This window comes from Microcaecilia unicolor, chromosome 7 (assembly GCF_901765095.1).
Source record: "Microcaecilia unicolor chromosome 7, aMicUni1.1, whole genome shotgun sequence".
Taxonomy (NCBI): Eukaryota; Metazoa; Chordata; class Amphibia; order Gymnophiona; family Siphonopidae; genus Microcaecilia; species Microcaecilia unicolor.
Window position 1 is genome coordinate 178,616,310 of NC_044037.1, and position 16,189 is coordinate 178,632,498.

Consider the following 16,189-nt stretch of genomic DNA (forward strand, 5'->3'; position numbering starts at 1 on the left):
GCTTCAACTGCTTTCCGTCGCAGGGCCAGCCAAAGTTAAAGGGGGCGTGTCGGCAGGGTACCGAAAGTGGGACTGGGGCGTGGTTACGAGATGGCCGGCTTCAGCCGATAATGGAAAAAAGAAGGCTGGATCTGATGAGCATTTGACCGGCTTTACTTGGGCCATTTATTTTTAGGACCAAGCCTCAAAAAGTGCCCCAACTGACCAGATGACCACCGGAGGGAATCGGGGATCACCTCCCCTTACTACCCCAGTGGTCACCAACACCTCCCATCCAAAATAAATGTTAAACATTTTTGTGCCAGCCTCAAATGTCATACCCAGCTCCATCACAGCACTATGCAGGTCCCTGGAGCAGTTTTTAGTGGGTACTGCAATGCACTTCAGGCAGGCAGACCCAGGCCCATCCCCCCTACCTGTTACACCTGTGGTGGTAAATGGGAGCCCTCCAAAATCCACCACAAACCCACTGTACCCACATCTAGGTGCCCCCTGTTACCCTTTAAGGTCTATGGTACTGCTGAACATTTGTGGGTAGTGGGTTTTGGGGGGTTTGGGGGGCTCAGCACACAAGGTAGGGGAGCTTTGCACCTGGGATCAATTTGTGAAGTACAATGTACTTTTGTGGTTGAAATTGTAATATGTGTCACTTCTCTCATATTTTGCACAATACAGGAGGAAAAGCATTTCTGTTTCTATTTGACCAGCGTTCCACTGCATACAGGGTATGCTTTCATGGGCTGTCCACCCATGTGCATGTCTAATTGGAAAGTACACACCATCAAAACATGGTGCATGTATTTCTGCTAGTTGGTGTTCTATAAAAGGTGATTTATGTGCATTTCTGCTGTGTAAACCTAGGTGGTTGCTTAAGAATGTGTGCCAAGTTGAGCAGCCCCAGTCATTTCGAAAAGCTGGCTTCTATGCTTGGACTTACGCTAGTATTCTATAATGGCAATTGCCGATATAGGATTCATGCTTAGTGCACATCATCCTGGGGCTTACCTTTCGTTGATCTTCACAGAATTACCTCCATAATGGGTGTATATTACCCCCATTGAGCTAGATTCTATTTATTCTATTTATGGCACCTAAAAATTCAGCGCTGAAAAAAATACACCTAGATGTATTCTATAAACTACACCTAAAGTTAGGCATAGTTTATAGAATACGCCCAGCGTCCGTTTGCTGCGATTATAGTCGTGGTCATTTACACCAACTAAATGCTAACTCATAAGCTAAGCACGGAATGGGCATATCCTATCCTATATAATAAAAAGCACCTCCAACATTCTGAAGCTGACTCTGTGGCACTGTGGCAGTGTAGGGTTCATAAGTCTGTAGTTCAGCATTTCATTGGCTCTCACTGTCAATGAAGAACCAATCAGACAGAACGTAACTTAGAGGAGGGAAGTGGAGTGGATTGAATCTCTAACAAGCAATCATATACAGGGAGATACAAACATCAGTGGAGGCAAGTGCACAGAATGGAAGGGAAGACAAACATTTAATCACTTTGTCACTCACACACATCACACACACACACAGACATCACACACACACACTCAATCACTCTGTGTATCTCTCTCTTACACAGTCTGTAAAACACACTGTCACTCTCAGTCTCTCACATGGGCAACTGTATGTTGCATTCTCACGAGTAAGGAGCTCTTCTGATTTGATTGTTAAACTGATTGAAGGGCCTGAATAAGGAAAACTTTTACCACATTGTAACACAGTTTACACAAAAAATATTGTATATAAAGAAATCTTACACATGTAAACAACAATTATATTCAGAATACAACCGTGGAAACCTTACTGGCAGGAACTCATTACATTGCTAGCGCCCGTTTCATTGCGTTAAGAAATGGGTCTTTTTTACTAGTAATTCTATAACATTGCATGTAAATGCTACGAAGCCCATGCACCTCCCATGGCCATGCCCCTTATCAGATCTACATCTTAGCATTTATGTGTTTCACTTTATAGAATACGCTTAGAAACTTGTGTATGTAAATTCCAATTAAAGCCAATTAGTGGCAATAATTGCTTGTTAAGTGGCAATTATCAGAGCTGATTTGGCTTGTTAAGCCAATTACGTTGCACGCGCAAAACAGAATATGACAGATTTGTGCGTTCAACTTAGGTCGCACTATACATAATTTGGGGATTATGCGTATACAGCAAGATATTTAGTTGCATACTTTGCACCCTGTTTTGTAGTGGGTTAAGATGTGAAGATGCCTACTTGCATCTTATATTTGAAAATTGAACACATTTATATATTTTCATTTTAAACCTTAGTAGGCCAGACTAAACTGTTGCACATGCCCTAATCGCATACAAAAGCAACTATGTCCTGACTGAGTTTTTGATCATTTTACTCCATGGAACCTATGCTGTGTGGGTGGCTGTACATTTCTGTGTCACCTCTTAAAATTTAGATGATTTTAAAAATGTTTTCCTAGGTCAATTGACAAAACAGAAGCCCTCAAAATCCCAGGTGTGGTGGATGTTGTAACAGCTGAAGATGTCCCCGGCACAAATGTACTACCTGGACCAGAATATTTCTTTGCCAAAGATGAGGTATTTCGATTTAAGCTATTCTATATTGCTAATGTTTAACTACTGGACGACTACTCTCTGAGGTATACCAACAAATTCTCAGCAAAAGCCGAAATCTTGAAATCAGATTGCCTGAGGAGCACCCCTTTAATCTCTGGGTTTTCTGGGTGAATCTCTTCATAAAGGCAGTTGATAAATCCCAATTAAAAAATAAATATAAATAAATAAAGGATCTAGGGTAGTACAAATAATAGTGGCTATAAAGAACAACCCTGACACATGCCTCTCCTTATGTCAAAAGGCTGGGACTGAACCTCATTCACCCACATTACTGCCGTTGGGTCTGAATATAAAACCCCAACTGCATCCCCCTCAAAATATCATCAATGCCATATTTTTTAACATTACAAATAGAAAATCCCATAATACTCGATCAAAGGCCTTTTCTGCATCACAACTGTCTAACAGAGAAGGCATGCCCTGCTTCTCTACCTCTTCCAAAGAAGTGAGTATTGCCCTGATATTTTGAACTGCTGTGCAGCCTCTCATAAAACCTTCTTGGGGTGTCTATCAATCTGTTAACTAAGATCTTCGTAAACAGCTTAGCTTCAAAATTTAATAGTGAAATAGGGTGATATGAATTGGGTTTTGTGGGTCCTACCCAGATTTCAGAAGAACAATTATTATCTGAGCCATGTTTAATGACTTGGGCAGTTCCTGAGAATGTATTATATGATTAAATAAGGCTACTAAGGATGGTTCTATATTGCCTTGAAGAAGCTTATAAAATTCTGCCTGATATCCATCAGGGCCTGGTACTTTTCGTAACATACTTTGCTGTATTGCCAGTTTAAATTCCTCTAGGGATATAGGAGCATTCAACAGGGCCTTGTCTGTTACTGAGATAGAAGAAAGATCTAAGGGCTCCTTTTACTAAGTGGCAGTAAGCCCAATGTGGGCTTACCACTCAAAATACAGGACGTACTGCTGGGCTACCGCAGCAGCCTGGCGGTACTTCCTACCTCTAGCATGCCATCATTTCCAGTGCTACAAAAGTATATTTATTTTTGTAGCGCCGGAGTGTACCAGGCGGTAATCGGGCAATGCCACATGCTGCCTGGTTACCACCGGGTTAACATGGGAGCCCTTATCACCACCTCAATGGGTGGCAGTAAGGGCTCCCCACAAAATGGCCACTTGGCAAGTGCTTTACTTGCCACATGACCATTTCCTGCAGGAAGGCGAGACTTCCCTTTTACCAGCTGTGGTAAAAGGAGGCCTCGGCGCGCGTGTAAAACGCCATCATTTCCAGCTCTACAAAAATTTATTTGTAGCGCCGGAGTGTACCTGGTGGTAATTGGGCAGTGCCACACGCTGCCCGGTTACCGCCGGGTTAACGCGGGAGCCCTTAAGGGCTCTCTTGCAATGGCCGCTTGGCAAGTGCTTTACTTGCCTCATGGCCATTTCCTCCAGGAAGGCAAGACTTCCCTTTTACAAGCTGCAGTAAAAGGGGGGCCTCTGCGCACATGAAAAACACACGCCGACGCCAGCACTGCCCCCTCCTTTTGCTGCAGCTTGGTAAAAGGGGCCCTAAGTTATCTAAATATATTGTGCTGTCAAGACCTTCCTCCTGTTTGGCATGGAGTCTTTCATAGAAATTATTATTAATTTCTATGTCTGATCTTATCACTTCACACCCTGCACTAATCAGTTTTAATATTTTTGAGGGGCATTGCTGCCTCCTAACTAAGGGGACCTTTTACTAAGCCATAGTAGGGCTACTGTGCAGGTAGTGCACAACAAATCAACCCTACAACCGAGGTAACACAGGCGCCCGGCAGTAGTTCCAAAGTTGAAACGCACAGTTTCCAACGGTAACATAGTAACATAGTAGATGATGGCAGAAAAAGACCTGCATGGTCCATCTAGACTGCCCAACAATTGAAATTCATATGTGCTACTTTATGTGTATACCTGACCTTGATTTGTTTCTGCCATTTTCAGGGCACAGACCGTAGAAGTCTGCCCAGAACAAGGACCACCTCCCAACCACCAGCCCCGCCTCCCCCCACCGGCTCTGTGGGGGGCATTCCCGGTGGTAACTGGCAGTGTGACCACATTGCCGCATGCTGCCTGATTACCACACAAAAAGCGCATGAGCCCTTATCACCTTCTAAATAGGTGGTAGTAAGGGTTTGGGCAATAAATAGCAACGCGCTAATTTTAATATTAGCACGCGGCCATTTACTGCCCCATTTTTTTTAAAAAAGGTCTTTTTCCCACCACAGTAAAAAATGGCCTACTGCGTGCCTACTAGCGCAGGCCACTTTTTACCATGGCTTAGTAAAAGGGCCTCTTAATTAGGAAGTAGTGTACCATTTGTATTGAAATGTAAATATAGTTGAAACTTATAATATTCAAGGGATTTTTTTGGCTCTTTGGTGAGCTAGCTCATTCAGGGGTCATTTTACCAACCTATGGTAAAAGGGGGCCTGTGCTGGCATCAGTGCTTGTTTTTGACATGCGCCGAGGCCCCATTTTACCATAGCGGGTAAAAGGCTATCTTTAAGAAATGGCAGTGCAGCAAGTGAACCACTTGCCGCGCAGCCATTTCTGGGAGAAGCCCTTACCACCACCCATTGAGGTGGTAGTAAGGGCTCCTGCGCTAACCTGGCAGTAACCAGACAGCGTGCAGCACTGCCTGATTACCGCTGGGTAAACATCGGTGCTACATATTTTTGTAGCGCCAGAAGTGGTGTGCTGGGGTTGGGACCTACCACCCGGCTGCTGCAGTAGCCCAGCGGTAGTTCCAGATTAGCGAACAATAAGCCCACATTGGGCTTACCACAGCTTCATAAAAGACCCCCTCAAAGCCATCTGAGATGCTAAAAGAATCTTTCTGCTGGGTTGTAGGGTGTGCCCCAAAAATTAAGTGATCTTTTCTCACTTGTTCCAACCTCAAAATTTCTTTGTTTCTTGCCTTCTTTTTGTGTGAAGTGTAGGCCAAAATTTAACCCTTCAATACCCGCTTTAGCTGTATCCCAGAAAAGCACAGGTTGGGATAAGTGTTACATGCAATGTGTAATGAACTCATATCATATTTTTAGAAGGAATTCCTGAAATTATGGGTCCCAATAAAGTTTCGGAGGGCATTTCCAATTAAACCCACCCTGGGATAAATTCCCTACACCCAATATAATCCATATTATGGCATAATCTGATATTCCATAGGGACCTATCTCTGCTATGTGTACCCCAGAAAACAAGCCACACGATTAGAAGATGCATATATATTCTACATTTTGCAACATTATTACAAAGGTCTTTCTCAAGACCCATCTTTTGTGTTACAAGATTGAAAAGACATGATATTGGAGATTTTGTAGCTACTCAGTATTAAAAGACACCTGAAGCAGGCCTTAGGCCGAAACACACTACTCTGTCGAGTCTTTGATCAATAAACCTTCTTAAAGCATCAAATTTGCTTCCCTTGTTTCTGGAATCCATGGTCCATTTCCCACCATCCTTTTGCTTCTATGTTCCTCAGATGACAAATGCATCCCTTGCAATAAACAAATCTTACATGAAGAGTGAAGTTTCCAACAAATCCCAAAATACTATCACTTCACTAAAACTTGTGCTCAAAAGAGCTCAAGCTCTATATATTTTAAGCAATTAATATATATTCAATATGTGTGTAAAAAAACAGACGCTTCAATGACATTGACAAACAGAGACTATACATGCATTCAGTTACCCAAAAAATGTTTTAAAAATTGTTATTCAAAAGCAAACTTAACTTAAATGTTTCAGGCATTATTGTGTAAGCCTATTGTGTTCTGACTGTGGCCAGCATTTCACGGTATCTTCACTGCTGTGTCAGGGAATAAGAACAGCCTTACTGGGTCAGACCAAAGTTCTTGCTGCACCATTTGCAGTAACAGACCTCCTAAATCAGTACATCAAGCTCCATCTCTGGCCATATTCAAATCTAGGCTAAAAGCCCACCTTTTTGAGGTTGCTTTTAACTCCTAACTTCTATTCACTTGTTCAGTACCCATGTCTGTTTTAATCATTCCCACCATAAGTAATTCCAGAATACCTTCTTTGTCCTATTTTTCCCTCTTGATTAGATTGTACACTCTGTCTAGCAGGGACTGTCTTACGTGTTTAGTGTACAGCGCTGCGTACATCTAGTAGTGCTACAGAAACAATAAGTAGTAGTAGTAGTATGTAAATTAAACAGGTATTTGCAGGATAGTGCTTGTGCATAAATGCAAAAATTCTGCTTATATGTGGTGGGCTAATGTTTGGTTTTTTAGGGGGGGGGGGGTTGGGGGGGTTTAAACCTAGTGGTTCGTGCAGCAGCCTGAGAACCTAGGGAACTGGGTTCAATTCCCACTGTAGCTCTGGAGCTCTGGGCAAGTCATTTAACCCTCCATTGCCCCAGGTACAAAATAACTACCTGTATATACGTATATATTATATAAACCGCTTTGATTGTAACCACAGAAATGTAATATATCAAGCCCCATCCCCTTTCCCTTAGATTTGTCGCAGTGCAGCGGTAGGTCCAGGTTCGTGGTGAGCAGTAAGCACTTTTGGGGGTCTGGAGGTGGAGAGAGTGAGTGCCATGGCATTGTTGCAGTGGCAGCAGCCGGGAAGCAGGAAGGAGTGAGATGGAGCTGAAGGCAGGAGAGAGTGTTTGGGCCTGATCAGGAGGTTCCTGTGCATTAGCATAACATCACTGTGTATGTGCAGTGGTGACATTGTGAGCCATGCATGCGCGGGGGAGCCTGTCACAGAATCCTTTCAGTGGCCTTTCAGTAAGCAATCAACTTGAAGCCTCCAGATAGGCAGAAGACTGTCAGGATAGCACAGGAAAGGTCTAGGAAACCCAGGGAAGGATTTTGAGTCCAGGAATAGCAACGCACAGCTGCAGTGGGCACATGTGCACAGGGTTGGAATGTCAGGCTGCTGAGGCACTGATTTTTCAGTGGCTGCTGGCACATGGGCAGAGCCATGCAGCGGGAGGTGGGACAGTGCATCAGGTACCAGAAGTTGCTGCACCTGCAAAAGAAGATCCTAACAAAAGTAAGGGTAGGATAATATGATTTCATGTGGGTTGCCATAAGTCTTTTGTTGGGACTTTGCTCTGGCTTCAGGGTAAAGATTAGAATGCAGCATGTGCTGGGCAGAGGAATCCCAGGCAGAATTCTAAACTGCCGATTCTGGCAGTCGAATGGGCTATATGAAGAATGGAGGTTGTGTGCCTGAGTGCTGTGTATAAATGAAGAAGTTTTCAATAACTTTTGACAGATTTGTTTATGAAAGTTGAGGACTGATTGATTTAGTTAATTTGTGGAGCCCGTGGGTGATTTTGACTCCAGGGATCAGAGTGGCTGAGCAGCTGTGTGAGTGTGATTATCAGAAAGCACGGTAAGAGACATCTGTTGCTGTTATCATCCGTTAGACAGGGAACACACAGTGTGAAACCTTTAAAGTAATTTTTCTGGCTGTGCTTCAGTTTAATTCAAGCAGATGAAAGCCAGTTGAGAATATTAATGTTTATTTTAAAAAACAAGCTGATTCTGGGCAATGATTATAATGCCAGTACAGATCTTGTCAGACAACTGTCAGCTCTAGGTTGGTAATAGGGAAACAGTGCTAACTCTGCCTGCTGCAGAACACTGAACTGCCAAACTTAATGGGAAACTGCTTCTGTAGAGTTAGAGACACTGAATTTTGTGAAGCACAAGGTTGTTTCACTAAAGAGAGATACTGCCAGTAATCACTGGAATTGAAAGGAAAGAATAAGCAGAAAGCTGAATCATTGTGAATGAGGGGTTCTTTGCAGGTGGATTAGAAGGGACCTTGGTTAACCTTTGCTTTCAGGAGGTAGCTATAGGGAACCAAATAACGTAACTTGAAATCACTTAGATCAGATGTGGGGTTTTCCTTCCTTTTATTTCATAAAGGCAGTGAGTAGGTATCCACAGTGAAGAAGAACCCAGAGGCAAGTGAGCTCCACTGTTACAAGAAAGGTGAAGGCAGAAGAAATAAAGAAAGACTGGTGAGACAACAGTGGGACAGAGAAAACAAACAGACCCATATAAAGAGAGACAGAAAAAGGCATAGACACAAAAATGAAATAGTATTACTTACCTGTAGTCCTCTTTCCAGAAAAGTTATTCCACCTGTTAAGAAAAATAAACACAAAGTATTAGTTCTACATAGAGATATTTTGTTCCCAACTTTGGACTAATGTTAATAAAGAGTTTAAAGTTAGTGACACTTATCTGACATTTGTCCTGTTAGTGCTTTATTTTGTGAACTGGATTCAGTAGAAGTTACTAGATGAAAAATACAGAGACATTTATTTACGTTCATGTTTTGCTGTGTGTTGTTGGAAGATCTGTTTCATTAGTAATTTATCTCATTCTCCTGTGCCTTTGATATTTCCTTTACCTATACTCATTTTATTACGCATTCTTCTATGGGCCCTCATCCCTCTGAAAGAGAGCTGCGTCTGAGATATTGGCCATCAAGACTGCAAAGCAATGGTAAAGTAAGGTGTGGCTGGCTCTCAGGAGGCAGGGCTTACTTTTCTTTTTTTTTAACTGTCTGGGTCACTGAGAACTTCCATTAATAAATCCACAAAAATTACACATATCAATCAAATGAAAAAAACCTCATTACTCAATTCTACCAAATACTTGAAAAATGTAATCTGGGGTGGGAAGCCATTCTATATCTGAATAGCACAAAATGAGAAAGGAGAATCAAAAACTTGCTTGTAATGAGCACACTTTACTGGGCGTACGAAGTATGAGGCTTAGCTCATTGAAGTAAGCCAAAGTTCCTTTCTCAGTAGGCCTAAAATGAGGGAGCAGACGGTTTAGCTTCATCATCACTGTTGCCTTTGTTAATATTTGCCTTTTCTTCTAACATGAATGCAAAGTATATCTGTATAGTCACATCATAATACTTTAAAACAGAAGATTCAGCCCAATAAGTTACATGTCATTCTTACTTTGCCGTTCATTTAGGTGATATGTGTGGGCCAAGTAGTCTGTGCAGTGCTGGCAGATACAATAGATCATGCGAAACGAGGAGCAGCAGAGGTGAAGATAGTCTATGAGAACCTGGAGCCTGTCATTCTCACACCTGAGGTAATATCAGTAGGGAGCCCAAGAGAGATGCACAGGGATGTGGGGCCTCATTTGCATAAGTCAGTAGGGGCTGAAAAGCAGGACCATGTGTGGAAAAACCTGGTGGCTAAATGGTAAGGCCAGCACTAGATATTACTTGCTTTTATTTAGTCTCCAGGAAAGTGATTTTTAAGGTTCTCTATCTGCTTGTGCACTAAGATCAAGGAGAAGAAGAACCACCAGGGTGAAATAAGAAACTCTGAATACAGTTTTGCTGAACCTGAATCTGTGTTGATTATATGGTAATTCTGTAACCAGTTTTGAGCATTTATATAGAAAGATGATTTAGAAAATGAATACATTAAACAAGTAGTATGTACCCTTCTAGTGTAGAGCTTGCTGTTGATGTAAGTAGCAAAACAATAGATGGAATATGTAGTCCTATCCTATTGGGAAGCTGTTTACTAGCCAGAAAAGACAAAGATGCACAAGTATGATACCCACTAGGCCTATAAAGTTTGTAACAGCAATACCACACTTTCACCACAATATGAGGGCTTCACCTTGGTTCAACACACACAGAAGGTGTTCTCTCCACAGGAAAACCGCAAAGCAAAGGAAACAGTGGATCCAAAAAAGTCCTCGCACAAGTGGTGTCTCCTTAAACAAGGTCTTTATTTCAAATCAATAAAACAACGACCCGACACGAATCGTGTTTCGGCCATAAAGGCCTGCGTCAGGGGTCTATTAACTTCCAATATAGAAAATAATCATGTAGATCAAATTGACAAACAGTTAACTTTCTGCAAACTGAAATGATCTTGAAGCAGCCCAGCTCTCAACAGAAACTAGCCCCTCCTAATCGTTTTAGATTGTCTGCAGAAAGCCAGGTGGTTCAAACATTTTTAGTCCAATGACAGTTTAAAAGTAGAACAGCTCTTATCCTTTCTCTTTTTCTCTTTTATTATTTATTTTTTCAACTGACTTGGCTCCCATTCATACTGGGTCTGCAGCTCACCTCCCACTTCACAGTTTCTCCACCACTGTGTACCTCCCACAGCTGCCAGTCTAAAGTAATTCTCTTACTTTCTTTCAAGAGCTGTTGATGTCCATGGGCACTTTGCTTTCCTGGTTTCACTCTGGAAGTTCAAAGTCTTGCCTCTGTTCTCCCTTTAGCAGCATCTTTACGAACCTTCAGAGGGTGTTACCCCCTCCCCCCAGCCTCTTCTTGATGACAAAACCTACTGCTTTGTCAGCCACGGAATTGGGCCTCATCTTTACCCCTCCCCCTGCCTCTTAAATGATGTAATTTTGCTCTCAGCAAAGGCATAGGAGACAGCACTCTCTCCCTTTCAGAGTGTGTGATGGTTTTTCCTTTAACCCAGGAGCAGGGCCGTGCCTAGGGTCTCTGGCGCCCCCCCTGCAGACTATCAGTTGGCGCCCCCCCCCCCCCCCCCCCCGGTGAAAATGATCGCTCACCACTTGCTACACTGACAGGAATTGTCAGCAATATTCTTAGAAACAAATTGCTATACATTGCAAAATAAGATAGCAGATGTAAATTCTCAAAGTAGACATATTCCAAACGCTAAAATGAAAATAAAATGATTTTTTTCTACCTTTGTTGTCTGGTGACTTTCTTTTTCCGATCATGCTGGCCCAGTATCTGAGTCTGCTGCTATCTGTCCTCTTAACTCCATTTCCAGGGCTTCCTTTCCATTTATTTCTTTACTTTCCTCCTTTCTTCTTCATTTCTTGCTCTAGATCCATTTCCAGCAATTTCTTCTCTCTCCCTGGGTCCTGTCCTCCCATCCATGTCCATCCTTGTCCCTCTCTGCCCTTCCCTCCTCCATCCATAGCCAGCAATCCTCCTCTCTCCTCTCCCCTCCATTCCAGCAAATTGTCCTCTCCCTGGGCCCCCATGTCCATCCTTGTCCCCCTCTGCCCTTCCCTCCTCCATCCATAGCCAGCAATCCTCCTCTCTCCCCTCCCCTCCATTTCCAGCAAATTGTCCTCTCCCTGGGCCCCCATGTCCATCCTTGTCCCTCTCTGCCCTTCCCTCCTCCATCCATAGCCAGCAATCCTCCTCCCCTCCCCTCCATTTCCAGCAATTTGTCCTCTCCTTGGGCCCCCATGTCCATCCTTGTCCCTCTCTGCCCTTCCCTCCTCCATCCATAGCCAGCAATCCTCCTCCCCCTCCCCTCCATTTCCAGCAATTTGTCCTCTCCTTGGGCCCCCATGTCCATCCTTGTCCCTCTCTGCCCTTCCCTCCTCCATCCATAGCCAGCAATCCTCCTCTCTCCCCTCCCCTCCATTTCCAGCAAATTGTCCTCTCCCTGGGCCCCCATGTCCATCCTTGTCCCTCTCTGCCCTTCCCTCCTCCATCCATAGCCAGCAATCCTCCTCCCCTCCCCTCCATTTTTCAGCAATTTGTCCTCTCCTTGGGCCCCCATGTCCATCCTTGTCCCTCTCTGCCCTTCCCTCCTCCATCCATAGCCAGCAATCCTCCTCTCTCCCCTCCCCTCCATTTCCAGCAAATTGTCCTCTCCCTGGGCCCCCATGTCCATCCTTGTCCCCCTCTGCCCTTCCCTCCTCCATCCATAGCCAGCAATCCTCCTCTCTCCCCTCCCCTCCATTTCCAGCAAATTGTCCTCTCCCTGGGCCCCCATGTCCATCCTTGTCCCCCTCTGCCCCTCCCTCCTCCATCCATAGCCAGCAATCCTCCTCTCTCCCCTCCCCTCCATTTCCAGCAAATTGTCCTCTCCGTGGGCCCCCATGTCCATCCTTGTCCCTCTCTGCCCTTCCCTCCTCCATCCATAGCCAGCAATCCTCCTCTCTCCCCTCCCCTCCATTTCCAGCAAATTGTCCTCTCCCTGGGCCCCCATGTCCATCCTTGTCCCCCTCTGCCCTTCCCTCCTCCATCCATAGCCAGCAATCCTCCTCTCTCCCCTCCCCTCCATTTCCAGCAAATTGTCCTCTCCCTGGGCCCCCATGTCCATCCTTGTCCCTCTCTGCCCTTCCCTCCTCCATCCATAGCCAGCAATCCTCCTCCCCTCCCCTCCATTTTCAGCAATTTGTCCTCTCCTTGGGCCCCCATGTCCATCCTTGTCCCTCTCTGCCCTTCCCTCCTCCATCCATAGCCAGCAATCCTCCTCTCTCCCCTCCCCTCCATTTCCAGCAAATTGTCCTCTCCCTGGGCCCCCATGTCCATCCTTGTCCCCCTCTGCCCTTCCCTCCATCCATAGCCAGCAATCCTCCTCTCTCCCCTCCCCTCCATTTCCAGCAAATTGTCCTCTCCCTGGGCCCCCATGTCCATCCTTGTCCCCCTCTGCCCTTCCCTCCTCCATCCATAGCCAGCAATCCTCCTCTCTCCCCTCCCCTCCATTTCCAGCAAATTGTCCTCTCCGTGGGCCCCCATGTCCATCCTTGTCCCTCTCTGCCCTTCCCTCCTCCATCCATAGCCAGCAATCCTCCTCTCTCCCCTCCCCTCCATTTCCAGCAAATTGTCCTCTCCCTGGGCCCCCATGTCCATCCTTGTCCCCCTCTGCCCTTCCCTCCTCCATCCATAGCCAGAAATCCTCCTCTCTCCCCTCCCCTCCATTTCCAGCAAATTGTCCTCTCCCTGGGCCCCCATGTCCATCCTTGTCCCCCTCTGCCCTTCCCTCCTCCATCCATAGCCAGCAATCCTCCTCTTTCCCCTCCCCTCCATTTCCAGCAAATTGTCCTCTCCGTGGGCCCCCATGTCCATCCTTGTCCCTCTCTGCCCTTCCCTCCTCCATCCATAGCCAGCAATCCTCCTCTCTCCCCTCCCCTCCATTTCCAGCAAATTGTCCTCTCCCTGGGCCCCCATGTCCATCCTTGTCCCCCTCTGCCCTTCCCTCCTCCATCCATAGCCAGCAATCCTCCTCTCTCCCCTCCCCTCCATTTCCAGCAAATTGTCCTCTCCGTGGGCCCCCATGTCCATCCTTGTCCCCCTCTGCCCTTCCCTCCTCCATCCATAGCCAGCAATCCTCCTCTCTCCCCTCCCCTCCATTTCCAGCAAATTGTCCTCTCCGTGGGCCCCCATGTCCATCCTTGTCCCTCTCTGCCCTTCCCTCCTCCATCCATAACCAGCAATCCTCCTCTCTCTCCCTTCCCCTCCATTTCCAGCAAATTGTCCTCTCCCTTCACGCGATTCGCGAACCGCTTAGCACCAGTGTTGCCAGGTGGGCGGTTTTACCGCCCAATTGGGCGGTTTTCCGCGACCCGCCGCGGGAAATTTTTGCCCGCGGCGGGTTGCGGTTTTTTGGGCGGTTTTTTAAGCTTCTGGGCAGCTTTTTGGGCGGCTTTTTGATTTTTTTCGGCCGCGGGGGGCGGGGTTAGTGACGTTTTTGGGCGGGGTTAGTGACGTTTTGGGCGGGGCCGATGACTGGGAGGCGGGGCCGATGACGTGGGAGGCGGGGCCGATGACGGGGAGGCGGGGCTGATGACGGGGAGGCGGGCCCGATGACGTGGGAGGCGGGGCTGATGACGGGGAGGCGGGCCCGATGACGTGGGAGGCGGGGCCGGTGACGGCGGGGGCGGGGCCGGTGACGCGGGGGGGGGGGTGTCAGGGGCGGGGTTTGTGTTTGGGCGGGTTTTGGGCTGGTTTCTGGCCCGGATTGGGCTGGAAAAAAAAATTCTACCTGGCAACCCTGCTTAGCACTGCTTAAAAAAAAAATTACACATCAGCAGGAACAGGCTGCTTCAGCCAATCCCAGGGGCCTTCCTTCAGCGTGTTCCGCCCAAGGGCTGAAGGAAGGCTCCTGGGATTGGCTGAAGCAGCCTGTTCCTGCTGACGTGTAAATTTTTTTTTTAAGCAGTGCTAAGCGGCAGCGCGGTTCGCAAATCGCGTGAAGGGGGGTGGGGGGGTGGGACGACGCGACGGCAACGAAGAGGAGAAACAAGAGAAGTGCTGCGTGTGCCGGTAAGCTGCTCAAAGGCACAGGGGACGCCGTCAACACTGCCAGGTGGGGACCGGAGCCGGTTTTAAAGGTCATGGTTGGGCTGGGGAGGCTTAGCCTCCCCAAGCCTCTTATACGGGGCGCCTATGCCTCTGCTCTTTCCTCCGCACCCTGGGGCCTTTAAATCTTTTACTTCCGGTCGCAGCAGCGTCAGTGAAAGCGGAGCGCTGCCGACATCTCCCTTCGCGCTCTTGGTTCCCTCAGTGTCCGCCTTCTTCTAGAAGGCGGGACACTGAGGGAACCAATGAGTGCAAGGGAAGGGAGACGTCGGCAGCGCTTTCACTGACGCTGCTGCGACCAGGTAAAAGATTTAAAGGCCTCGGCGGCGCGGGGCGAGAGTAAGCACCGCGGCGGCGCCCTCCAGAGGTGGGCGCCCCCCTGCGGCGCTTACCCCGCTTACCGCATCGGCACGGCCCTGCCCAGGAGATTGGAGTAGAGAGTTGTACAGCGACAGAAATCTAACCCGTCCCCGCCGGAATCTAACCCGTCCCCACCTGTCACCGTGGGGAAGCTAACATGTCCCTGTGGGAAGCTAACCCGTCTCCGCCTCAAGTAATTTCCTCTTTCCATATCATCATGCTGATCAATCCATAGACTGGTGGGTTGTGTCCATCTACCAGCAGGTGGAGATAGAGAGCAATCCTTTTGCCTCCCTATATGTGGTCATGTGCTGCCGGAAACTCCTCAGTATGTTCTCTATCTCAGCAGGTGGTGGTCACACACAGCAGCAGCTCTGGCTAGGTCTCCAAGCCTAATCTTTAGGTTTTGTTGAGTACCTGGGGTTGAGGGCTCTTCTTGAGCAAGTGCAAACCTGGTGGCGCCAGGTCCCTCCTTTTCTCCCCCCTCCCGCTGGCTCCGTTAAAAAAAAAAAAAAAAAAAATTTTTGGACGTTTATTGCAGCTACTCACTGGGACACCAGGTCGTTACAGCTCGGAGCGAGAAGCAGGTAATTTTTACCTTTTTATAGCGGGCAGGGGGTTCCCCGATTGATCTCCACGTGGCCTATGGCGTCGGAGGGTGAGGGCGCGAAGAATCGCTCCCCGGACCGCGTGTGCGCTTCTAGCGGGGATGCGGGGGTTTTAAAGTCTGATTTGCCCTTGTTGGGTGTCAGTGTGGAGGCCGGTCAGTGTCCCGGGTCTTCCTCCGGCGCGGCGGTTTTTCCCGCCATAAACGCCCATCCCCCACTGCTCGCCTCCACCATCTTGGCCGACCACTCTGCTCAGACGGCTTCTTCTTGGGCCGCCCTTGAACTGGGAGACGTTCATGCCATGGCCGCCCTTGATTTGGGCGACGGCAAAAAAGCGACTAAAGTTAAGCGCCGTTCTTCCCGCGCGGCTCCTTCGCGGAGTGTCGCGCCGGACGCCATCTTGGATGCGCAGCATGTTGCTCCCCCGCTCTTGCGAGCGCCGGTTGAGGGTGCGTCTAGGGCTGTGGCCCAAGCTGCTGAAATACACAGTCTGGGGGGTTTCTCCCCCGAGTTTATTTTGC

General features: G+C 47.4%; 1 protein-coding gene across 1 annotated transcript in view; it reads left to right on the plus strand.

Moving 5' to 3' along the window:
- Positions 1 to 16,189, plus strand: part of LOC115474520 (aldehyde oxidase 1-like) — a 235,978-nt gene that overhangs the window by 105,022 nt on the left and 114,767 nt on the right. Inside the window, exons 18-19 of the mRNA XM_030210009.1 lie at positions 2,472 to 2,589; positions 9,618 to 9,740. Of these exons, the coding sequence (XP_030065869.1) occupies positions 2,472 to 2,589; positions 9,618 to 9,740 (241 nt within the window). The remainder of the gene's footprint in view (positions 1 to 2,471; positions 2,590 to 9,617; positions 9,741 to 16,189) is intronic.